At 40.1% G+C, this 25,467-nt stretch overlaps 2 protein-coding genes across 6 annotated transcripts; one reads left to right on the top strand and one right to left on the bottom strand.

Moving 5' to 3' along the window:
- Positions 1-298: 298 nt before the first annotated feature.
- Positions 299-9,349, top strand: LOC103423830 (mediator of RNA polymerase II transcription subunit 23-like). The gene is made up of 21 exons (XM_029096174.2): positions 299-590; positions 681-724; positions 953-1,052; positions 1,155-2,117; positions 2,347-2,581; positions 2,816-3,033; positions 3,257-3,464; positions 3,634-3,914; positions 4,441-4,524; positions 5,132-5,226; positions 5,406-5,568; positions 5,663-5,908; positions 6,164-6,334; positions 6,468-6,581; positions 6,677-6,802; positions 6,941-7,089; positions 7,240-7,480; positions 7,580-8,342; positions 8,428-8,609; positions 8,742-8,845; positions 8,960-9,349. The coding sequence occupies exons 1-21, from the start codon at positions 483-485 to the stop codon at positions 9,159-9,161; spliced, it is 4,797 nt and encodes a 1,598-aa protein (XP_028952007.1). The 5' UTR covers positions 299-482; the 3' UTR covers positions 9,162-9,349.
- A 1,694-nt stretch (positions 9,350-11,043) lies between these two features.
- Positions 11,044-23,004, bottom strand: LOC103430688 (protein TIFY 6B-like). Of its 5 annotated transcripts, none has more exons than XM_070814931.1 (8): positions 22,668-22,988; positions 21,607-21,791; positions 21,379-21,403; positions 21,132-21,291; positions 20,954-21,044; positions 20,484-20,814; positions 20,277-20,334; positions 11,044-11,497 (listed from the first exon to the last, which is right to left on the bottom strand). In XM_070814931.1, the coding sequence occupies exons 1-8, from the start codon at positions 22,753-22,755 to the stop codon at positions 11,395-11,397; spliced, it is 1,041 nt and encodes a 346-aa protein (XP_070671032.1). In that variant the 5' UTR covers positions 22,756-22,988; the 3' UTR covers positions 11,044-11,394.
- Positions 23,005-25,467: the final 2,463 nt, after the last annotated feature.

Here is a 25,467-nt window from a genome sequence, read left to right as displayed (position 1 = left end):
TCGATATCCCGTAAATTGAATCTAATTCCTTATTTGATTCCGATTGTAGATCCGGAAGCATGTCATTGATTTTGAATTGGATATAAAAGGTATTTTGGTCCAAGTAAAAAAAAAATCAACAGATTATTAATTAAACTTTTTATAAAAACAGAAAATAGAGGGAATTACTAATGAAAAATGTTATTAGGATCCCAAAAATCTCATTCTACATTATTTACATGTGTATTTTTTTTTCTAAATATAAAACATTTAGAATATAAAATAAATTTTTTAGAATGTCAGTAAAAATTCATAACACAGATGTGTGTATATGTCATTCGGGGCCCTCAAATACCCAACCACATGTATTCGCCCAATACAAAACCGAAGCGCCTCCGCCTACCCGAAAAAACTGAAATTCTGCTACCTCCTCCGCCACCGTCTCACTCTCTTCAGTCCTCCCTTCTCTTCGTCGGAGCTCCGATTGGCATGAGGTGAAAACAATGGATCAAAACCAGCGACCATCGTCCTCGGCGTCAGCTGCCACGCGAGCTTACCAGTTCCACCCCGCACGTGCCGCAATTGTCAATCTCTTCGATCTCTACTTAGGAGTGAGTTCAATTTGCACTCGCTCTGTATTTTTGTTAAAATTTGTAATTCAATTTAATCTGAAATTAAGAAATTTGCATGCTTTTTCGCAGAGAAGTAGCCGCCAAAAACCTGATGATTCAGTTCGAGAGCCTCCGTAAGTGTGTAATTTTACTGAAAGATTTGTTTTTTGGTTGCGTAATTAGTTCAAATTAGATGAATTTAATTTAAGTTAATGTTCTTTTCTGGTTAGAGATTATAATTTTTGGTTCCGATTTCTCAAACTTTACAGTTGTTTTGTTAGTAGTGATAAAAGAAAAAATTTTGAGTTGGAAAAAACCGAAAAGTCAATTTTTTGAAGAAGTTAGTGTTGTGGATTCTTCAGGAACAAGTCACAGAAGCGTGTACTTGCTCTTAATCGAGAGCTTCCACCTCGAAACGAGCAGTTCCTACTAGATTTTGAACAACTGCAGAGCCAGTTTCCTGTAAGTTGCACAATTCGAAACTTGCAGTTCTTGGCATCATTGTTGTTGGGAGTTTATTACTTTAAGGTGGTAGTTCTGATGTTGTTGTTCCGTATGTTTCAGGACCAAGATCAACTGCGCGTCGTGACAGAATCTGTACTTATATCTCTAGTTGTGCAATGTAGTAATCATGCGCCACGGGCGGAGTTTCTTCTCTTTGCTCTAAGGAGCTTGTGTACTATAGGTCACATTAACTGGGATACTTTTTTGCCGTCCCTTCTTTCTTCGGTTTCCACAGCAGAAATGTCAGTTGGTCAAGGGAGTCAGGCAATGCCTGCTATTTCACCGCAGTCTGGTATGCTTCCATCTTCGAATGCAATCCCCAATTCTTCTAATTTTCAATCTTCAACTCCCGCCTCTCCATTACCTTCAGTGCATGGCATTGGTTCCCCCAGCCAGTCTGCTATCGAACCATCATCTATGTCACCAGTTAAATCATCTGATGTAGCCTCCAATGGACAGCAAGCTACGGCAAGGTTCAATTCATCTATAAGAGATAATGCCATAAGCAGTCTTCGTCAGCTGTGCTGCAAGATCATTTTAACTGGACTTGCATTTAATTTAAAACCAGTTACTCATGCTAACATCTTTTCCCATATGCTTAATTGGCTGGTTAATTGGGACCAAAAACAACTTGGGGTTGATGAACCTGATGGTGTAAGATCCTGGAGACCTGGAAAGGCGCTAATTGAATGGCTACATAGCTGTTTGGATGTGATTTGGCTTTTGGTTGACGAGGATAAATGCCGAGTGCCCTTCTATGAATTACTGCGGAGTGGGTTGCAATTTATGGAGAATATACCTGATGATGAAGCCTTATTTACTCTAATCTTGGAGATCCATAGGAGGCGAGATATGATGGCCATGCACATGAAAATGTTAGATCAACACCTACATTGCCCTACATTTGGGACTCATCGGATTTTCACACAGACAACTCCTAGTGTTTCAGGAGAAGCAGTAGCGAGCTTGAGGTATTCACCAATCACATATCCAAGTGTTCTGGGAGAACCATTGCATGGAGAGGTGATGAATTTATCTAAGAATTCATTATTTGGTAATGGAAGTTTCAGCATATATCATGTTTATGCAATAATTAGTATCATTAGATGATGATAAGAAGATGATATGTAACAGTAAAATTTGTAAAAGAAATGATGTTCTCTGCCAAGCATGATTTCTGTATCTATGCTACTTCTTTAGGGATCTATTTTTGGGGCTATAATCTGGAATTCCTTTGCTTTTGCTGGTGTAGGAACTTGCAACTTCAATTCCAAAAGGAAGTTTGGATTGGGAGAGAGCTCTGCGTTGCATAAGGCATGCTCTATGTACTACTCCGTCACCTGACTGGTGGAAACGGGTGCTGCTTGTTGCCCCTTGCTACAGGTCTCCTTCTCAAGGGCCTACTCCTGGTGCTGTTTTCATCTCTGAAATGATTTGCGAGGCAACAATTGATAGAATTGTTGAGCTATTAAAGTTGACCAATTCAGGTAATATTATCTTCATTGTAAATTAATAAGATTAGCCGTTCTTATCTGTATTGCTCTTTTACAGATATTGTAGACCTTCCCTTTTCTTCTTACCAAGTCTTTTTAGTACTATTCTATAAATTATTTCTATCCTAAATTTTTTTTAATTTTATCCTACTTTTTATTTTGTGATTCTGCCTGCTTGTGTAATGATTGATTTTTAGTAAGCTAATGCTTATATCTTGTTCCTTGCAGATATTAATTGCTGGCAAGAGTGGCTTGTCTTTTCGGATATATTCTTTTTTCTTATTAAAAGTGGCTGTATTGATTTTGTTGATTTTGTGGACAAGCTAGTTTCACGCCTTACCGAGGGTGACCAACAAATTCTTAGGACAAATCACGTCACTTGGCTTCTTGCTCAAATTATACGGGTTGAACTTGTGATGAATGCTCTAAATCAAGATGCTAGAAAGGTTGTCCTTGAAAAGTGGAGTCCATTGTCTTTCTACTGAAGTCACATAATTTGTCTTACTTCTTGCAATTTCTTTTGTCTGTTTTCGCTGCACTTACTAAATGTGGGCATTATTCCACTTTTTCCCCGAAGACTGACATCTGTCATTTTCATTTGTGTTTCCTCTGTAATTTGAGACTACTTGATTGTGTCATATTTATAGCCTGTAGCTTTACTGATTGTAGGTGGAGACAACACGTAAGATCCTATCGTTTCATAAAGAAGATAGGAGCTCAGATCCAAATAGTCCTCAAAGTATCCTGCTGGACTTCATAAGCAGTTGCCAGAATTTACGTATTTGGTCGTTGAACACAACAACTAGAGAATATCTGAATAACGAGCAGCTTCAGAAAGGAAAGCAAATAGATGAATGGTGGAGGACAGCAAGCAAAGGTATATTCCACTCCAGAAGTATTACAAATTGACATTTTCTGGCAACGAAATCATGAATGATTGTTATAAAATTGCCTGTATGTGACAATATTATAAAACTTAGTAAATTCTATAATAGGACATTTTCCTGGAAATCTTGTGAACTTGTATCTGTTGGTTTCTATTTCAGGGGATCGAATAATGGATTATATGAATATGGATGAAAGGTCAATTGGGATGTTTTGGGTTGTGTCTTACACCATGGCGCAGCCAGCTTGTGAAACTGTGATAAATTGGTTATCCTCTGCTGGAGTTGCAGAGTCATTACCGGGAACAAACCTACAGTCCAATGAGAGGTTAATGGTTATGCAGGAAGTATCTCCACTGCCGATGTCCTTGTTATCTGGCTTTTCAATGAACCTATGTTTAAAGCTGGCGTATCAAATGGAAGAATCTTTATTTTCTGGGCAGGTACTCTCTTATTTTTTCTTGCTTAACTTGCCAATTTCAGCTTGGAAATAGGCCTAAATTGGTTACATATACTTGTTGGTAATTGAAACTTTTGTTCATTTATTGATGTATGCCTGCCAAAGGATACCAGAGGCTGCAGGCTGTAAGAACATGGAGTACATGTACATAGCATAATGATGGGGAAGGGGAAAAAGAAATATAAAGGAGTTGACCCCTCCCCCTCTACTCTCTCTCTCTGTCTCTCTCTCTGTCTCTCTCTCTCTCTATTTCTCACACACACACACACATCTTGCACTTTATGGAGTGTTTCATGAATCTTATTTGTTTACCTTGATAGAAATCACGGTATTCTAATTTGAGATTTGTGCATAGCTGGAAGAAATTTATACTTGAAGCTATGGTTTTTTACCATGGATCTGAGAGTGGCTTATTAGTGGAATTTTTATTTTTTTGTATATAGCAACCAACCTATTATTTACTCTTTTTGAATTGTCTTTTGACTTATTTTCTTATATTTTAAATGCAGGTTGTACCTAGTATTGCAATGGCTGAAACATATTGTAGGCTGCTACTCATTGCACCTCACTCATTATTTCGTTCTCATTTCAATGTAATTTTCTTTTAATTCTAAGGTTTTCGTTGCTTCTCTGATTGAATGTTTCTTGTGTTTTTCACAAATGAACATGCATTTTAATAATATACTCCCCACAAGGGCACTTAACTTGAATTCTTAAGGATCAAAATCTATGAGGTTAGCGCTTTTCCTAAGCAGGCAAAACTTGGCCTCAAGTCTCTAGCATAACTCCTTGAAATATTACTGTCAGGTTTGTTGACACCTTAGAAAATCAGCACTTTACTGAATAAGCTAAATCAAATGGAACGTAATAAAGCTCCATGTTGACTTTTTTCCTTCTCTTGTGGGGGTAAGTAAAGGTGATGTATGTATGGTCGGTCTTCCAGATATATCTTTGACGTTCACCTTCACCTACATTTGTGTAACTATTTGTTGATTTGGTTACTCTGGATAAGTCTTTGCAGCCTTAACTTGTAGTTTATACCTCCTACTCTCCCTCTCCCTTTTTTTATTATCCTTGTCACTTTAAGCACCATTTGTCGTATGTTTAAAATCTAATATCCTTGTCCATTTTTGAAACAGTGCTGTTGTAACCTTTTGCGTTTCATCTTGTATTGTGATATTTATTTATTCTGTATCTCAGCATTTGGCGCAAAGGAATCCCTCAGTATTGAGCAAGCCAGGTGTAACTCTTTTAGTGCTTGAAATTTTGAATTACCGTTTGCTTCCACTTTACAGGTGATTGTTTGTATTATCCATATGCTGAAATTACACCTCTTTCAAGTTAAGTATAATTTTCAAAGATATGGTGCAACTCTCTTGGCTTCAGATGCTGTAAATGTTGACTTTATATTTCTTTCATCTGCAATATGATGCCACTGAAAGTTAAAATTATAAGTTGTCACATCTTCCTATAGGTACCAAGGAAAAAGCAAAGCCTTGATGTATGATGTTACAAAAATAGTTTCTGCTCTAAAATCAAAACGTGGAGACCATCGTGTATTTAGGTTGGCTGAGAACTTGTGTATGAATCTTATTCTGTCTTTGAGAGACTTTTTCTTTGTGAAAAGGGAAGGGAAGGTATATACTGCATTTTCCAAAACACAACCCTTTTTTTGCTTAAATTTCATAGACGAGCTGAAATGTAATTGTGTGCATTGTTAATCTTTGGCAGGGTCCAACTGAATTCACAGAAACTTTGAATCGAGTAACTATTGTCACTCTTGCGATCATCATTAAGACACGAGGAATTGCTGATGCTGATCATCTGCTTTATCTTCAAACCATGTTAGAGCAGATATTAGCCACTAGTAATCACACATGGTCAGAGAAAACACTACGCTATTTCCCTTCTCTTCTTCGTGATTTTTTGATTCAACGGATTGATAAAAGGGGCCTGGCAATTCAAGAATGGCAGCAGGTTTATTGTTGCTCCCTTAGTTTTTCGATTTCGTAGTGTTTGTGTTGTTCAGCTGTAACATCTTTTTTTTTTTTTTTTTTCCTGCTGTCAAACTTCAGATTCCATTGACTTTTTCCCCCTTTTGTAAAGATGATTTTATTATCCTACAGGACTGAATAGAATCTTCTGTACTTAAACTATTAACTTCTACTTAATTACATTGTCTATCATGAATATTGCTTAGATATACATAATGATGAAAGATCCTTTTTGCAGGCGGAAACCACTGTAATTAACCAATGCACCCAGCTTTTGTCACCTTCCGCTGATCCTACATATGTAATGACCTATATCAGTCATAGTTTTCCTCAACACCGGCAATATCTATGTGCTGGTGCATGGATTCTGATGCAAGGGCACCCAGAAAACATCAACAGCCTAAACTTAGTAAGTTTAATGTATTATGAATAACACCATGATTGGTATTTATCACTTGCTATCAGAACCTCGAAGTCTTGGCAGGGTTCTTTTGATATTGCCTAGGACACTGTTGCTTAGTCTCTTCCTTATATGGTTTCAGGCACGCGTCTTGAGAGAGTTTTCTCCTGAGGAAGTAACATCTAATATCTATACAATGGTGGATGTTCTGCTTCATCATATTCAGTTGGAACTGCAGCACGGCCATTCTTTGCAGGTCCGTCAATTGTTCTTAGGTTTTTCATTCACCATCCTGTGTATTGCATGCATGTAGAGTTGTTTTTACTGACATTTTATTCATTTCTTTTTCAGGACCTTTTATTGAAAGCATGTGCAAACCTAGCATTTTATATTTGGACCCATGAGTTGATCCCTTTGGATATTTTGCTCCTGGCACTGATTGATCGTGACGATGACCCCCATGCTCTGCATATCGTGGTACGTGCTTTCAACTTATTAAAAAGAACAAGGGTTAATGTGAGAATTCCACTTTTATTTATTAAACAAACTGATCTGGAAATGTACTATGATGCAAGATACGTTCTTGATGCAATTATGTGCTAATATGTGATGCAGATGAGTCTACTTGATAGGCAAGAACTTCAACAAAGGGTGAAACAATATTGTTCGAATCGAGGTCCCCCTGAACACTGGCTTGTCTCTACATCCTTTAAGCGAGTTGAATTGCAGAAGGCCCTCGGGAATCATCTATCTTGGAAGGACAGGTTGCATTTGTTAATTTTTTTTTTTTTTTGTTGGGGGGGGGTTTGAAGTTGGTATGGTTTTTATACTAAGATAAGAATCATAACATAGAATCTAAACTTTGCGAATCGCTAATGCATATATTCACTTACATGGTCTTTTATGTTATGCAGGTATCCCACCTTCTTCGATGATATTGCAGGGCGTTTGATCCCAGTCATTCCATTGATAATTTATAGACTAATTGAAAATGATGCCATAGATTCAGCTGACAGAATTCTGGTCATGTATTCTCCATTTCTTAAATACCACCCTTTAAGATTTACTTTTGTTCGTGACATACTTGCATATTTTTATGGCCATCTTCCCGGAAAGCTTATTGTCCGAATATTGAATGTACTCGAAGTCAACAAGGTAAAGACCTTGCTCTCCTTTTAATTCTTTTGGTAATCAGCATTGACTTTGTAGTACTATTTTCCTCCAGTTACTTTATTAACTCCAAGTTTGTTTCAGATCCCATTTTCTGAGTCATTCCCGGTGCATATGAATAATGCCATGTGCCCACCTGCCGATTACTTTGCAACTCTCTTACTGGGACTAGTGAATAATGTCATTCCCCCATTGCATAACAACTCAAAATCTGGAACGAGTGATGCTTTAAATAATTCAATGCGTGCCCCACCTAACAAGACTCCACCACCTTCTCAGTCTGGGCAAGCAAATGTTTCCGATGGCCAAAAAGCATTCTACCAAATTCAGGATCCAGGCACATATACTCAGCTGGTTCTTGAAACAGCAGTAATTGAATTGCTCTCTCTTCCTGTATCTGCATCCCAGATTGTATCATCACTTGTTCAGATTGTCGTCAATATACAACCAACATTAATTCAATCCAGCAATGGCCTGCACGGAGCTCCAAGTGGTGTTGGGCAAGGCTCCGTTTTACCAACATCCCCTTCGGGCGGAAGCACAGATTCCTTGGGCACGAGCAGGTCACCTGCTTCAGTATCAGGAATAAATGCATCTAACTTTGTTTCTCGAAGTGGTTATACATGCCAACAATTGTCTTGCTTATTGATCCAAGCATGTGGTCTACTACTGGCTCAGCTGCCTCCTGATTTTCATGTGCAACTCTATCTGGAGGCGTCGCGTATAATAAAAGAAACGTGGTGGCTCACTGATGGCAAACGGTCAATGGGGGAACTGGACTCTGCTGTCGGTTATGCTTTGTTGGATCCAACATGGGCTGCTCAAGACAATACCTCAACCGCCATTGGTATGCTACGATATATGCAATGGTTATTTACTGATCAACCCTCCCTGTGCGAGAGTTTATATAGCTAACTCTGTCATGATTCCAGGTAATATTGTTGCGCTGCTTCATTCGTTTTTCAGTAACCTCCCACAGGAATGGCTAGAAGGGACCCATCTTATCATCAAACATCTCAGGCCAGTGACTTCAGTTGCAATGTTGAGAATAGCATTCCGCATCATGGGTCCGTTGCTCCCTAAACTAGCCAATGCGCACGCCCTCTTCAGTAAGGTACAAAAATTCACTTATTCGGAAAGCTTTCAATCATTTCCAATGCCTATTAGATTGTCATCAAAGTAAAGGTGATATGTATGAATAAATTCTCTATCCTTTGTGCTTAATCATTTCCATCACCTGTTTCAGACCCTGTCATTGATTTTAAGTATGATGGTGGATGTCTTTGGTAAGAACGTACAGCCACCGACTCCTGTTGAGCCATTAGAAATAGCAGATCTTATTGACTTCTTGTAAGTGCTTCTCTGTCATTGAAACTAACAAATTTTCTGTGTGTGGTTTGATATAGCTGTTGTTTAGTAGTGCCTGACGATAGCTAACCACGCATAACCCGTTGTGTTTCTCAGCCATCATGTGGTCCATTACGAAGGGCAGGGAGGTCCGGTGCAAGCTAACAGCAAGCCCAGACCAGAGGTTTTAGCTCTCTGTGGAAGAGCTGCAGAAAGTCTGCGTCCGGACATACAACACCTTCTTTCCCACTTAAAACCCGACACGAATTCTTCCATCTATGCTGCTACGCATCCCAAGTTGAACCAGAATTCATCGTAAGTTTTCGGGTTCTTTAGCAATTCTCATAAGCTGATGGCACGATTTTTTGAGATAATTATAGAACACTAGAGAGGACGTTCCTCTTTAGAGTATGTAAAGTCGTGTATGTAACCAGCGACTGAAAGGAGGGCTTTAGGTGGATTTCTTGTACATTTTCATAAAGAAACAATGTCAATATTGTTCATTCACCCGAAGAATTCTTTTTATATTCGAGCGATATTATAATCTAATTTGTTGTTGTATCACGATCACACGGGAGTACGGGATGGTGTTTGCATTTCAGAAACGTTTCTTGTGTCATAGGTTCTATAGGAACTGGACGATACTATTTGGTCAAATATAATAGAATGAAGAATTTTGTGACCACCAAAAATATTCTGTTCTTTTACAATCGTATTCATATGTGCTCCTCGATATGCCACCACGATGTTTGAAATAAATAGCGTGATGATGTGTTTTAATTTTTCGCATGACATTGCATTATTACATTGAGATGTCACAATGCAAAGAAGTCTCTATACATTGACATTAAACTTGTATCTCACAAAACTTAATTTAAGACCTTTTATTTACATAAGTGGAGAAAAATACTACATTTTAACCGTATCTATATATTTCTCCATATTACCCAGTAATTACAGTGTCGGGTGTTCAGCTTCTAGTATTTTTTCATTAAACATAAATAATATTTAACGAAAATTAACCGTACGATTTACAATAAACAAATAAAATATAAAGAAGAGGATCGAAGATGATCCCCACACATCTGGAGAACAGACTTAGGCCTGGTTTGGTATTGTTGTGCTTTGAAAAAAAACTGATTCTGCTTTGCTGTGAGAATAAGCTCATTTTTGCTGCTTCACGTTTTTAGCCTTTTTTTCACCCAAAATTGTGAAAATAAGCTGTTTTTAAATGTTTACCAAATACCTTTTTGAGCTCAGCTTTTTTTAATATCCATTTTTTATAAAAGCACCTTAGTACCAAACTAGTACTTAGTAGGATTGCTCTCTAACATTGCCCCTTCAATAAAACGAGGGAGGAGTCCCCGGCATAGGTGGCGACAACTAGACATACCCTACTTGTCACGTCACTACAAAAGTGGAGAACGGATCCTCTTCGGAGCTAAGCAGCCAGAGCCTACTCATCAAACAATTTGGATCGCTGATTGATGTGCAAGTCAAATTAAGGCCATCGGTTGTATGTGGTGGGCTAGAAAAATAAATTAATAGAAACTATTGGATTCAATTTATGCAGTCCAAATTGTTTAATGAGAAGATTTCGGCTGCTTAGCTCTGGAGATGATCCGTTCTCATGCGAATGCTTTGAGGATATTGCACGTTATAGTGCGGACCCACTGACTCATGTCCAGCAATTATGGTCCCACCGGTCAAACTCAGTCTCTACCAAAAACAATGTCGTTCTAAACGTGAATGTATGTTACCCAGTCCAGTCCAGTCTCCCACAACTCACGCCTACACCGCCGTTGTAACATCGCGTCAAATATCGCCTTGTCATTAGTAAACCAAATCCAACATCCTCAAGTTTTGCCACTCCTATCTTTTTTGGGCGAGTCTTGCCGAATAATTTGAGGTCGAAATGTCACAAGTTTGAGTTGTAAAATACGAGAAGTTTTGTTAACTTGGAGTCGTCTTTATCTTTCATGTCTTTTTTGTTGAGGGCAAATCTTAACGCAACAAAAAAGTTTGCTTTTTTGTGACAAAATAGACACGAGTTCGAGTCGTGAAAATAGTTTATTTGCAAAACAAGAAAAAAGTTAAGTACAATAGACATTCTTCTTAACCCTCGCATGCACGGAGCCTGTTGGCTTAGAATCACCCTTTTATCCTTCGTGTCTCTCTGTTCACGATCCAAGAAGCCTTAATTTGAAAGGTTGAACATTTTTATTAATTTAAAACATATGTTTACATATTACACAAAGTTATTTTCACAACTGAACAACAACAACAATAACAATAGAAGTTTATATGTTACACAAAGTTGTTCGTTCAACATTACAGAGTCAGATACGGGGAAAAGGATCCGACTAGCATCAAAAAAAAAAAAAAAGTAGCGGGCCAAAACCCTACTACAACAACACTTCGGGACTAAACTTAAATTCTAAAACAGTAAGGATAACTGTTATTTTTCACAAAGAATGACAATGTGATTTACATATTTAACTTGTACTACGCAAATTTTGAAATCATTATCCCTTCTGCTTTAGCATCGAACATCATCGTTGTTCTCCTTGTTGACCAAAATTCACTCCGTTGGATTCCGGAGTGCCATATTCCGGTGATTTCTTGTCGAAATTGTATGGTGCTGCACTCATCACCCTGCACAGACGAAAACAGAACTCGATATATTATTAGCTGTCCGATTCCAATGAGATAATGTTCACTTCCTCAGTTGCGTTAGTTACTAATCTGCCCGCGTTTCTATTTGAGGTAATAAGTTAGGTCAGCTGTTTAGATTTTCCTCGAAAAGTATAGTAACGTTTGCACAATACGGTACAAAATGCTAATTAATAGAATACCTTTACAAAAAATCCAATCAAAGGCAACTCAACTCAAGCAGGACAGCGGCCAGATGGAAACATCGAGCCCTCGCACTACTAAAACTTTCGAAGGCATGAGGTTCTCCGGTCCCCATACCATATGTGCCATTCACGAGATAACAACAACAACAACAACAACAACAAAGCCTTTTCCCACTAAGTGGGGTCGGCTATATGAATCCTAGAACGCCATTGCGCTCGGTTTTGTGTCATGTCCTCCGTTAGATCCAAGTACTCTAAGTCTTTTCTTAGAGTCTCTTCCAAAGTTTTCCTAGGTCTTCCTCTACCCCTTCGGCCCTGAACCTCTGTCCCGTAGTCACATCTTCGAACCGGAGCGTCATTCGGCCTTCTTTGCACATGTCCAAATCACCGGAGCCGATTTTCTCTCATCTTTCCTACAATTTCGGCTACTCCTACTTTACCTCGGATATCCTCATTCCCAATCTTATCCTTTCTCGTGTGCCCACACATCCCACGAAGCATCCTCATCTCCGCTACACCCATTTTGTGTACGTGTTGATGCTTCACCGCCCAACATTCTGTGTCATACAACATTGCTGGCTTTATTGCCGTCCTATAAAATTTTCCCTTGAGCTTCAGTGGCCTACGACGGTCACACAACACGCCGGATGCATTCTTACACTTCATCCATCCAGCTCGTATTCTATGGTTGAGATCTCCATCTAATTCTCCGTTCTCTTGCAAGATAGATCCTAGGTAGCGAAAACGGTCGCTTTTTGTGATCTTCGCTAGATTGCTCCGGTCATTAGTGTGGATAAGTATATAAATGGATAGAGATAGGAAAGCAAACACAAGATGTACGTGGTTCACCCAGATTGGCTACGTCCACGGAATAGAAGAGTTCTCATTAATTGTGAAGGGTTTACACAAGTACATAGGTTCAAGCTCTCCTTTAGTGAGTACAAGTGAATGATTTAGTACAAATGACATTAGGAAATATTGTGGGAGAATGATCTCGTAATCACGAAACTTCTAAGTATCGGAGTGTGGTGTCGTCTTGACTTGCCTTATATGTCTCATAGGTAGATGTGGCATCTTCTCTGGAAGTACTCTTCCTCCATCCAGGGGTGGTATCTTTAACTGGTGGAGATGCACAAGGTAATGTATCAATTTCACTTGAAGCTTACTTGTAGTTTCAGGCTTGGTCAAGCGCGATACAAACCATGTAGTAAGAGTCCCCCAAGTCGCCGAGCTAGGGGGTCTGCTGAAAGAGGTGACAGACAAGGTAAGCAATCAGAGCTCCGACTGATTGTTCACCTTCTCCCCATCTTGCAGCAGCATGAAGGATAAAGAGAAGAAAAATGAGAAGAGATGATATGAGATACTTTTGCTTTTGAAGAAGTAACTTTCCACAGGCTTATTCTTGAACTGAGCTGGAGGGTTTTCTGGTTTCCTCCAGAGTATAAGGCCGACTGAAGAATTTGAGGGTCAAAACAAGTCCATCAAATCTAGAGTACGTTCCACCCTGCTGATATGAGATACTTTTGCTTTTGACAGAGTAATGGATGTATCGGCACGTGTGCTGTTACGCTTGTCTCCACATGCTTCCTTGTATCCTTCGCACTTGCCCTATCTGTTCCTCAAGCAGATGCGGAATCTTCCCTGGAAACATAAGATGTTGAAGATGAGTACTCGAGAGCAATGCCAGGTAAGTAATCAGGTAAGGGGTTCCAGGCAGTCAGTTCCTGGCTGGAAGCTTGATTCCAAGTGCTGACTGATTGCTCTCTTTCTCCTTGTCTTGCAGGTAAAAACAAGGCCAAAGGAAAAGACAGGGAAAAAGCATGATATGGGATACTCTTGCTTTTAACCCTGATGATATGAGATATTCTTGCTCTAGTATAGCTTGTTTGCAGAGGTAATATCGGGGGGAAAGAAAGCTGAATATTTCGAAAGGCTTCGTTGGGAGTGCCCTCTCAGATATGATGAAGGGTTGAGCATTTTTGCAGGTCTGCCTGTCTGTTGGGGATGGAGGTCGACATATATAGGAGTCTCCCTAACAAGTAGTAATGTTATTCCTTTACCCTGCTTGGTCATAGCACGGTAGTGGGAGCTGCCAGTTTCACATGTTTTAACTCTGTCAGAGCACTTTGAAAAAGTGGTCTGTGGTATCTGGCTCTCGAGATTCGGAGAACGATGCCTCTTCGATTTTTGAGAAAGCAATCATGCTGGGGGTCTGGCTCTCGAGATTCGGAGAGCAGTGTCTCTTCGATTTTTGAGAAAGTAATCATGTTGGGAGTCTGGCTCTCGAGATTCGGAGGGCGGTGCCTCTTCGATTTTGGAGCAAGCAATCTTGTTGGGAGTGTTGTCTCGAATGTGAGTAAAGGTTGGGCATGTTTGTTAGTCTACCTTGCCACGAAGCACAAAGGTTGACACACAGGGACTTTCCAATTATCCAGCAATGGTACTGTTCCTTTACCCTCTCTTCGATTTTGAGAAAGTAGTCATGTTGGGAGTCTGGCTCTCGAGGTTCGGAGGACGGTGTCTCTTCGATTTTGGAGCAAGCAATCTTGTTGAGAGTGTTTTCTCGAATGTGAGTAAAGGTTGGGCATGTTTGCTAGTCTACCTTGCCACGAAGCACAGAGGTTGACAAACAGGGACTTTCCAATTATCCAGCAGTGGTATTGTTCATTTACCCTTGTGGGTAATAATATGGTAGCTAGAACTTCAAAATTTATGTGTCTAAACTTTGTTAGTGCTGTTTCTTTGTTATTCTTTTACCTTTCTTGGTCAGAGCGATGTAGTGGGAGCTGCAAGCTTCACGTGCTCAACTTTGGCAGAGAACTTTGGCAAAGTTATCTGTGGTACCCATGAGCTATTGTTGCGTGTGGGAAGTGGGTGATTGAACAGTAAGATTCATGTGCTTTCTACTTCACCAGAAGTCTTCGACAGAATGCCCATAATTTCTGCAAAGCTGAGTGTGCGTGTGACAGGTGCTGACAAGGCTAGAAAAGTAGGTGCCTCTTCGATTTCTGAGATCGGCCCTCGTGGTCTCTGAGCAGCCCAGCTTTTGAGAAAGCGAGCGCCTCTTCGATTGATTCGGAGAACGATGCCTCATCGATTTTTGAGAAAGCAATCATGCTGGGGGTCTGGCTCTCGAAGATTCGGGGAGCAGTGTCTCTTCGATTTTTGAGAAAGTAATCATGTTGGGAGTCTGGCTCTCGAGATTCGGAGGGCGGTGCCTCTTCGATTTTGGAGCAAGCAATCTTGTTGGGAGTGTTTTCTCGAATGTGAGTAAAGGTTGGGCATGTTTGCTAGTCTACCTTGCCATGAAGCACAGAGGTTGACACACAGGGACTTTCCAATTATCCAGCAATGGTACTGTTCCTTTACCCTCTCTTCGATTTTTAAGAAAGTAGTCATGTTGAGAGTCTGGCTCTCGAGATTCGGAGGACGGTGCCTCTTCGATTTTGGAGCAAGCAATCTTATTGGGAGTGTTTTCTCGAATGTGAGTAAAGGTTGGGCATGTTTGCTAGTCTACCTTGCCACGAAGCACAGAGGTTGACACACAAGGACTTTCCAATTATCCAGCAGTGGTACTGTTCCTTTACCCTTGTGGGTAATAATATGGTAGCTAGACCTTCAAAATTTATGGGAGCGATGTAGTAGGAGCTGCAAGCTTCACGTGCTCAACTTTGGCAGAGAACTTTGGCAAAGTTATCTGTGGTACCCATGAGCTATTGTTGCGTGTGGGAAGTGGGTGATTGAACAGTAAGATTCATGTGTTTTCTACTTCCCCAGAAGTCTTCGACAGAATGCCCATAATTTTCGCAAAGCTGAGTGTGCGTGTGACAGGTGCTGACAAGGCTGGAAAAGTAGGTGCCTCTTCGATTTCTGAGATCGGCCCTCGTGGTCTCTGGGGAGCCCAGCTTTTGAGAAAGCGAGCGCCTCTTCGATTTTTGAGATCAGCCTTCGAGGTCTTTGAGCAGCCCAACTTTTGAGAAAGCAAACGCCTCTTCGATTTCTGAGATCAACCCTCGTGATCTCTAAGCAGCCCAGCTTTTGAGAAAGCAAACGCCTCTTCGATTTCTGAGCAGGCGCCTCTTCGATTTCTGAAGCTCCGTCGAGTGCAGATTTTTATAGGGGCTGGCATTAAGTTCCAAAGCACACTTGAATCTCCACCAGTAGAAGCTTCATTCTTGCACTTCTAAGATCTTGATTTGTCCGACCTCTTCTCTCTTCAACACCTTTGAAAATGTCTGGCCCCTCCGACCGTCGTTTTGACTTGAACCTTGTTGAAGAGGCAGCCCCGCCTTCTCCAGACAACATATGGCGCCCATCCTTCGTCTCCCCTACTGGTCCTCTTACCGTTGGGGATTCCGTGATGAAGAATGATATGACCGCTGCGGTGGTGGCCAGGAACCTTCTCACTCCCAAAGATAACAGACTACTTTCCAAACGGTCTGATGAGTTAGCTGTTAAGGATTCGCTGGCTCTCAGTGTTCAGTGTGCAGGTTCTGTGTCTAATATGGCCCAACGCCTATTTGCTCGAACCCGCCAAGTTGAATCATTGGCGGCTGAAGTGATGAGTCTCAAACAGGAGATTAGAGGGCTCAAGCATGAGAATAAACAGTTGCACCGGCTCGCACATGACTATGCTACAAACATGAAGAGGAAGCTTGACCAGATGAAGGAAACTGATGGTCAGGTTTTACTTGATCATCAGAGATTTGTGGGTTTGTTCCAAAGGCATTTATTGCCTTCGTCTTCTGGGGCTGTACCGCGTAATGAAGCTCCAAATGATCAACCTCTGATGCCTCCTCCTTCTAGGGTTCTGTCCAGTACTGAGGCTCCAAATGATCCCCCTCCGGTGCCTTCTCTTTCTGGGGCTCTACCGACTGCTGAGACTTCTCCTAAGCAACCTTTGTGAAGGCTCCCTCTTGTGTGTTTATTTTGACTCGTGTATATGTACATATTTGTAGCTTATCGGGGATATCAATAAATAAGCTTTCCTTCATTTCAACGTATTGTGTTAGATACACCAAAGCCTTCTTCGCTAAGTTCTTTGAATTTTCTTTTGTTGAAGCTTGTATGTTGAAGCTTTCTGAGTGGAGCATGTAGTTTGGGGTAGTGTTCCCTTAATTTTCCGAGTGAGGAAAACTTCTCGGTTGGAGACTTGGAAAATCCAAGTCACTGAGTGGGATCGGCTATATGAATCTTAGAACGCCATTGTGCTCGATCATGTGTCATGTCCTTCGTTAGATCCAAGTACTCTAAGTCTTTTCTTAGAGTCTCTTCCAAAGTTTTCCTAGGTCTTCCTCTACCCCTTCGGCCCTGAACCTCTGTCCCATAGTCGCATCTTCTAATCGGAGCGTCAGTAGGCCTTCTTTGCACATGTCCAAACCACCGTAACCGATTTTCTCTCATCTTTCCTTCAATTTCGGCTACTCCTACTTTACCCCGGATATCCTCATTCCTAATCTTATCCTTTCTCGTGTGCCCACACATCCAACGAAGCATCCTCATCTCCGCTACACCCATTTTGTGTACGTGTTGATGTTTCACCGCCCAACATTCTGTGCCATACAGCATCGCCGGCCTTATTGCCGTCCTATAAAATTTTCCCTTGAGCTTCAGTGGCATACGGCGGTCACATAACACGCCGGATGCACTCTTCCACTTCATCCATCCAGCTTGTATTCTATGGTTGAGATCTCCATCTAATTCTCCGTTCTTTTGCAAGATAGATCCTAGGTAACGAAAACGGTCGCTCTTTGGTATTTCTTGATCTCCGATCCTCACCCCTAACTCGTTTTGGCCTCCATTTGCACTGAACTTGCACTCCATATATTCTATCTTTGATCGGCTTAGGCGAAGACCTTTAGATTCCAACACTTCTCTCCAAAGGTTAAGCTTTGCATTTACCCCTTCCTGAGTTTCATCTATCAACACTATATCGTCTGCGAAAAGCATACACCAAGGAATATCATCTTGAATATGTCCTGTTAACTCATCCATTACCAACGCAAAAAGGTAAGGACTTAAGGATGAGCCTTGATGTAATCCTACAGTTATGGGAAAGCTTTCGGTTTGTCCTTCATGAGTTCTTACGGCAGTCTTTGCTCCTTCATACATATCCTTTATAGCTTGGATATATGCTATTCGTACTCCTTTCTTCTCTAAAATCCTCCAAAGAATGTCTCTTGGGACCCTATCATACGCTTTTTCCAAATCTATAAAGACCATGTGTAAATCCTTTTTCCCATCTCTATATCTTTCCATCAATCTTCGTAAGAGATAGATTGCCTCCATGGTTGAGCGCCCTGGCATGAACCCGAATTGGTTGTCCGAAACCCGTGTCTCTTGCCTCAATCTATGCTCAATGACTCTCTCCCAGAGCTTCATTGTATGACTCATTAGCTTAATACCCCTATAGTTCATGCAATTTTGTACGTCGCCCTTATTCTTGTAGATAGGCACCAAAGTGCTCGTTCGCCACTCATTTGGCATCTTCTTCGTTTTCAAAATCCTATTGAAAAGGTCAGTGAACCATGTTATACCTGTCTCTCCCAAAAGTTTCCACACTTCGATTGGTATATCGTCTGGGCCTATTGCTTTTTTATGCTTCATCTTCTTCAAAGCTACAACCACTTCTTCCTTCCGGATTCGACGATAAAAAGAGTAGTTTCTACACTCTTCTGAGTTACTCAACTCCCCTAAAGAAGCACTCATTTCATGTCCTTCATTGAAGAGATTATGAAAATAACCTCTCCATCTGTCTTTAACCGCGTTCTCTGTAGCAAGAACCTTTCCATCCTCATCCTTGATGCACCTCACTTGGTTTAGGTCCCTTGTCTTCTTTTCCCTTGCTCTAGATAGTTTATAGATATCCAACTCTCCTTCTTTGGTATCTAGTCGTTTATACATATCGTCGTAAGCCGCTAACTTAGCTTCTCTGACAGCTTTCTTCGCCTCTTGCTTCGCTTTTCTATACCTTTCACCATTTTCATCGGTCATCTCCTTGTATAAGGCTTTACAACATTCCTTCTTAGCCTTCACCTTTGTTTGTACCTCCTCATTCCACCACCAAGATTCCTTTTGGTGTGGGGCAAAGCCCTTGGACTCTCCTAATACCTCTTTTGCTACTTTTCGGATACAACTAGCCATGGAATCCCACATTTGGCTAGCTTCCCCCTCTCTATCCCACACACATTGGGTGATTACCTTCTCTTTGAAAATGGCTTGTTTTTCTTCTTTTAGATTCCACCATCTAGTCCTTGGGCACTTCCAAGTCTTGTTCTTTTGTCTTACTCTTTTGATATGTACATCCATCACCAACAAGCGATGTTGATTAGCCACGCTCTCTCCTGGTATAACTTTGCAATCCTTACAAGTTATACGATCCCCTTTCCTCATTAGAAGAAAATCTATTTGTGTTTTTGACGACCCACTCTTGTAGGTGATCACATGTTCTTCTCTCTTCTTAAAGAAGGTGTTGGCTAAGAAGAGATCATATGCCATTGCAAAATCCAAGATAGCTTCCCCATCCTCGTTTCTCTCCCCAAAACCATGGCCACCATGAAAACCTCCATAGTTGCCTGTCTCCCTGCCAACGTGTCCATTTAAATCTCCTCCTATAAATAACTTCTCCGTCTGAGCAATTCCTTGCACCAAGTCTCCAAGATCTTCCCAAAATTTCTCCTTCGAACTCGTATCCAACCCTACTTGAGGTGCGTACGCACTAATCACATTGATAAGTTCTTGTCCTATTACAATCTTGATTGCCATGATTCTATCTCCTACCCTCTTGACATCTACAACATCTTGTACCAAGGTCTTATCCACGATGATGCCAACACCGTTTCTCGTTCTATTTGTGCCCGAATACCAAAGTTTAAACCCTGAGTTTTCTAGATCCTTTGCATTACTACCAACCCACTTAGTTTCTTGTAGGCACATAATATTTATCCTTTTCCTCACCATAACTTCCACTACTTCCATAGATTTTCCCGTTAAGGTTCCTATATTCCACGTTCCTAAACGCATTTTGCTCTCTTGAACTCTACCCTTCTGTCCTAGCTTCTTCACCCTCCCCCGTCTAATAGGATCAAAGTACTTCTTTTGTGTGTCCCGTGTAAAGTTGATAGGAGCATATGCTCCCAAACAACTTTGAGTGGAGTCGTTCGAAAAGAAGTTTCTATGGCCCCCTTGCTCATTTAACACTGCATCCGGGTGCCGATGGATATACAGCGACCCTTGCTCACTTATCACTGTGCTCGGGCCACACAGCGCGCCACTTACGGGTGACGCCCTAGCTTTAGCGCGATTTTGTTCTGGATTCATTTTCATAAGGATTCGACGTGATCATGGAGTGCCGGCTGTCGACTACCTGACGCCCTCCCCCTCCTCCTTTATCCGGGCTTGGGACCGGCCATGTAAGACATAGGCGGAGTTATTCACGAGATAACCTCAGAAAAAATAGCCAACTCTACAGACCATAGGTTCTTATGTACAAAAAAGGCCCTAATTCTTACTCAGATGGACCGTGAGCAATTCATAATAGTTTCCATAATAATATAGTTGGAATTAACGAAAATCACCTTTCCTTGCGCTTCTCTAAAAATCGAGCCAAGGATGCTTTGCGAGCCTGTGGAACAGCTGTACAGAAAAGCATATGCCAGTTTAGATGGCAAACGTTGTCCAATCAAGGGGGGAAAAGGGCAAAAGGTTGTGATCACATATCTGAGATTGCACACAAAAAATACTCTTTAAGTTAAGAACCAACTTTCAATAACAGAGTATCATACCAGAAGGAATCATAGAAGTCGCAGCAACAGATCGAACTGCATTTGCTGTTTCTGGAGCCTCCATTTTGTTAACAGGACTGGTTGGACGTCCGGTCGTTCTAGCTGACATTAGTTCATCAGTGCTGGAGGACCCACTTACTGACTGGGAACCAGTATGTGAAGAAACAGATGATAAGGGGCTAGAAAGAGCAGGTGGGGGTATATTTGTACGCTGATTCACAGGAACACCGTCTTCCGCTGCCAACTTTGCACTCGGTGCTTGAGCTTTGGGCTGTGCAGCACTAGAGGAGTTAGAACAACTGTTTCCAGCCAAAAGCATCAGTGCCTGAGCCTGAAAAGACATCCCTAAACAATTTTAGAGCTCACTTAAGACCCAATAGAAGGTTGTCAACAAGAAAAGCCTGTGTTTTCATGTGTGCGCTGGGCGGGTGTGTCTGTGTGTGTTTGACCTATAGAGTGAGGGAGGGTACCTTCTCAGGGGAGATATCATCATAGACATTCACAGTACCAGCGTAAAAGATTGTCAATTGTGAAGGTGACCCAGAGGTCTTGACATTGTTCCTACAAAGAATGTTTTAACAAACCTCAGAATTCAATTGTTTTTATGAAATGGTCGGCCAAGGACTTGAGCATAATATTAAAAATTACCACGGCTCAGTGATCCCAGCAATGGAACCACCTGTAACGGGAAGAGCTGAAGGTGGAGCCGTATGCTTCATCGTAGTTGTGGAAAAATTCTGACCAGTAGTAGTAAAGTGATTCTTCAAGTAAGGGTTGCTCATTGGAACAGAAATCCCTTGACTGGTAACTGAAATCATCTTTGTGTCATGAGGACGGTGCACAGAATGCATATAACGTTGCCTAGGATAAGCTGTCAGAGAAAAATGAATCCCACCTTGCCTATCGTGATTGAAGTTCTTCTAGATAATAAAAAACACAAACCAATGAGGCGAAGGGCAGCAACAATATCAGAAGACACTATTTGATCCTGATCTTCCCAACACATCAATTATTCACGGCGGTATTATTAACCAAAGAAAGAATCAAATCGATCTAGAAGTCAAATATACAAAACACAAGGAGAATGACATGATAATTAACCAACAACGGCGACAACATATACCTGAGATTCACATGTAGTTTGTTTTTGACAAGGGTCAAATGCACCCGCAGAGACGGAAGACAAGAATGAATCAGGTACCATTTTTTTAGTCCTATCATCTTGAGCAGCTTTGAAGGACATAAACTGAGGAACTGCAGAGACCTGGCTTAGAAAGGGCCAATGTGCCCTTCCACCTCTTCCATACCCTATACATTACAAACAAATAAATCAATTACTAGTGCACCTCTGCTGGGAAATTTTTGAATACCATAAACAATCACATCTTAAAGATAAATTGTTCACTGTTTGTTTTTTAACCGAGCGATATTCTAATTAATCTAATCTAAACTATAAGGGATGGATAAGGTTCTAAAAGACGCTAGACGCTAGTCGGGCGGTGAGCTGGGGCCTAGCGCCTAGGTGACCAGGCAAGGTCTAGGCGGATTTAACTAAATCCTTTATACTTCATGTAAATAAGTGTATGTTTATACTTAAAATATATATAATTTCATCATAAACTACAAAATAGGATGACACATATATTATGAAGCATTGAAACATAATGAAAACATAGGGAGCAAGCATATAATGTGTGATCATTTAAGGATTCAACAAGTGTCTTACAATTTATTGAAAAAAAAGTAAAATGCAAAATGAAAGTTATCTATTTTCTGCCTTAGTGAGTTGCGGATGTTTGGGCAGGCTAGGCGGGTGTCTGCGATCTAAGTGGGCACCTCAGCAGGTTTAGGCGTTCTTTCTTAATTTTCAAATGACTAGACATTAATCGAGGCGGTGGCCGCTAGCGTCTAGGTTAGGTGGGGATTTTTAGAAGAGTGTTTGTAAACCAAATTCAAATATAGACAAACCATAAAAAAACAAGCATTACGTACTTTCTACTAAAATTCAAACCATTTAATCATTTCTAATAACTGACCAGCTATGCAAATTTAAAATTGCTCAACTCCAATTGAACTAGAAAATAACACATAATTCATATACCAAAAGCTCAAAAATTCCAAATTTAAAAATTTGAAAAGCTGAAAACTTTCTGTGACTAAAAGACAAATGGGAAAATCACAGACCTGGGTCTTTGCCGCCATCGTTGTTGGTCTCCTCCTTCACCACAACCACTGGCTCCTTTGAGTTCAAACCCAAGAAATCTCTCTCCATCTCAGCCCACCACAATCACTCAAAAAGAATAAAAGCATACAAAAAAGTCGACCTGAAAAAAATCTAACACTATAAATCCTTCAACCAAAATCCCGAGCTGGCTGAGAGTTACAAGGAAAATGCTTCCGCCTTCAGCAAACAAAATATAAAGAAATTACAGGGTCCCGAGTCTAGAGAGAGAAGGAAGAGAGACAGAGAGAGAGGGAGTTTGCTTTGACAAGGAAGGGAGAATTATAAGAGATCACGACCGTTGAATTTTATAAAGTGTCCTGCTAAGGTGACCGGCTGGGCAGGTAATGGAACCACGTGCGCGAAACGTTCGAGCGACGTGGATTGGTTCCCAGTCCCACCTGCGAGTGGAGAAATGAGTGGTAGCGCAACGGTGCACCACGTGATTAGATTGATAATTGATTGGATAACCTCCTGAAAAAATAGATAGGCATTTATATCGGTAAATTACAAAAAATTATTTCAATTATTGATGTCACGACATTTTCATACTTCATCTTTTAAAATTGACAATGCCATACCTCATCTTACAAATTTGTGTCAAGGTTATACATTCCGTTAGCTTAGCGTGAATTTCTCAGTTAAATGTTGAAGTGGCTTGATCGAGAGCCCATTTTCTATTAAAAAATTATTAAAAACTAAAAAAAATCATTTAATATTTTGTAAATATTAAAATAATAAATAAAAGTGAAATTTTCATACTTCATCTTTTAAAATTGACAATGTCATACCTCATCTTACAAATTTGTGTCAAGGTTATACATTCCGTTAGCTTAGCGTGAATTTCTCAGTTAAATGTTGAAGTGGCTTGATCGAGAGCCTATTTTCTATTAAAAAATTATTAAAAACTAAAAAAAATTATTTAATATTTTGTAAATATTAAAATAATAAATAAAAGTGAAAAAAAAAAAGCCAACACTCAGTTCATCCCCTCCCCCCTTCCCTCTCTTCTCCTCATCTTCATCTTCTTCCCCCTTCTTGCAACTGCAACCCAGAGAAAAAAAAAAAAAAAAAACCAATTTGTCTTCCCCTCTCCCACCCCCTCTTCTCCCCTCACTCACTCTCCACACCCAACCTTTCCACCTTCCATGAACTGGGTTTCCTTTTTTTTTCCTTCTCTCTTCTTCTTCTGCAAGTTGGGTGGGGGGAGACTAGGTTTACTTTTTTTTTTTTCCTTTTTCTTCTTCCTCCTTCTTCTTCTTTCTGGGTTTGTTGTGGGGGGGGGGGGAAATCGGTTGGGTTGGGGTTTTTCTTTTTTCTTTTTATTTTCTTTCTTCTTCTTCTTCTTCTTCCTTTCCTTATCCTTCTTTTTTCTAGGTTGGGGGGGGGGGGAACTGGGTTGGGTTGGGGTTTTTCTTTTTTCTTTTTTTTTTCTTTCTTCTTCTTCTTCTTCTTCCTTTCCTTATCCTTCTTTTTTCTAGGTTGCAGGAGGTTGGGTTTGTGGTGTGGGGAGGGGGGCGAACTGGGTTGGGTTGGGTTTTTTTTTTTTTCTTCTTCCTCATTCTTCTTCTTTTTGGGTTTGTTTGGGGGGGGGGAACTCGGTTAGGTTGGGTTTTTTTTTTCCTTCCTCCTTCTTTCTAGGCTGCAAAGTTTTCAAGCTCTTTTCATTAGTTTTTTTTTTAATTTACTTTTCTTTATTATTTTAATATTTAAAAATATTAAATATTTTTTTTAGTTTTTAATAATTTTTTAATAGAAAGTGGGCCTCGAATCAAGCCACGTCAGCATTTAACTGAAAATTTAACGGCCAAATAACGGAAAGTATAATATTGGCACAAATTCGTAAGATGAGGTATGACATTGTCAATTTTAAAAGATGAGGTATGAAAATGTTGTGATACCAATAGTTGAGGTAGTTTTTTGTCATTTACCCTTAAATATAACTAGCAAATAGCACATATTTTGTGTGTGTGAACAATTGTCCACCTCTTTCCACGTTTTTCTCAAGCGCAACCGCTCTAGTTCATTCAAACTATCAAAAAAAAATCATGATTTCACTTACCTGTATGAAAAAATGATGGTGGGACAATTTCTCTTAATAAGTGCATATTTTTATCTTATGTAAATATTTTCATACAAATTTACTATTTTGTCCTCCTTATGTAAATATTGCGTATCAAAAGCGAGGGCAAAAAGTTCAAAAGGTACAAAATTACTATTTTACCCTTCTCATGTCAACATTGCGTATTCAAAAGTAAGGGCAAAATGTTTTCAAAAAAAAAAAGTAAGGCCAAAATTGAAAAACATGGGCAAAAAGTTGACAATCCCTCTTCTTTTAATAGAATATATAATACAATTACTTGATATCCACACATCCCATTTTACTTCTCACACACCTTTTTAATTTTCGACCGTCGAATCGGATGAATTGAAGAAGATCAATAGACATAAATTATCAAGAGGTGTGTGAAAAATAAAATGAGGTGTGTGGATAGCGCACCCCTTAGTTAAAAATTTAAAAATAAAACTTCAGTCATTTGAATTGCAACACTTGATATAGCGTGTACTGAAAAATTTCTCTAAGCATAAGAGCCTAGCTAATTGTGAATGCGATTCATTTTCTCGTGTTGATTTATTTTTGGGATAAATCTAAAAAGTGAGTATATATGATACTCTATAATAAGTAAGTAAGTATTATTCAAAAAATAACACGACAATCACTAATTAAAGGCTAATTGATCTTCCTACTGTGAGTAGTGAGTA

The sequence above is a fragment of the Malus domestica genome, chromosome 16 (assembly GCF_042453785.1).
Source record: "Malus domestica chromosome 16, GDT2T_hap1".
Taxonomy (NCBI): domain Eukaryota; kingdom Viridiplantae; phylum Streptophyta; class Magnoliopsida; order Rosales; family Rosaceae; genus Malus; species Malus domestica.
Note: the sequence above shows the minus strand (reverse complement) of the source record. Positions and strands in the feature narration are given on the sequence as shown.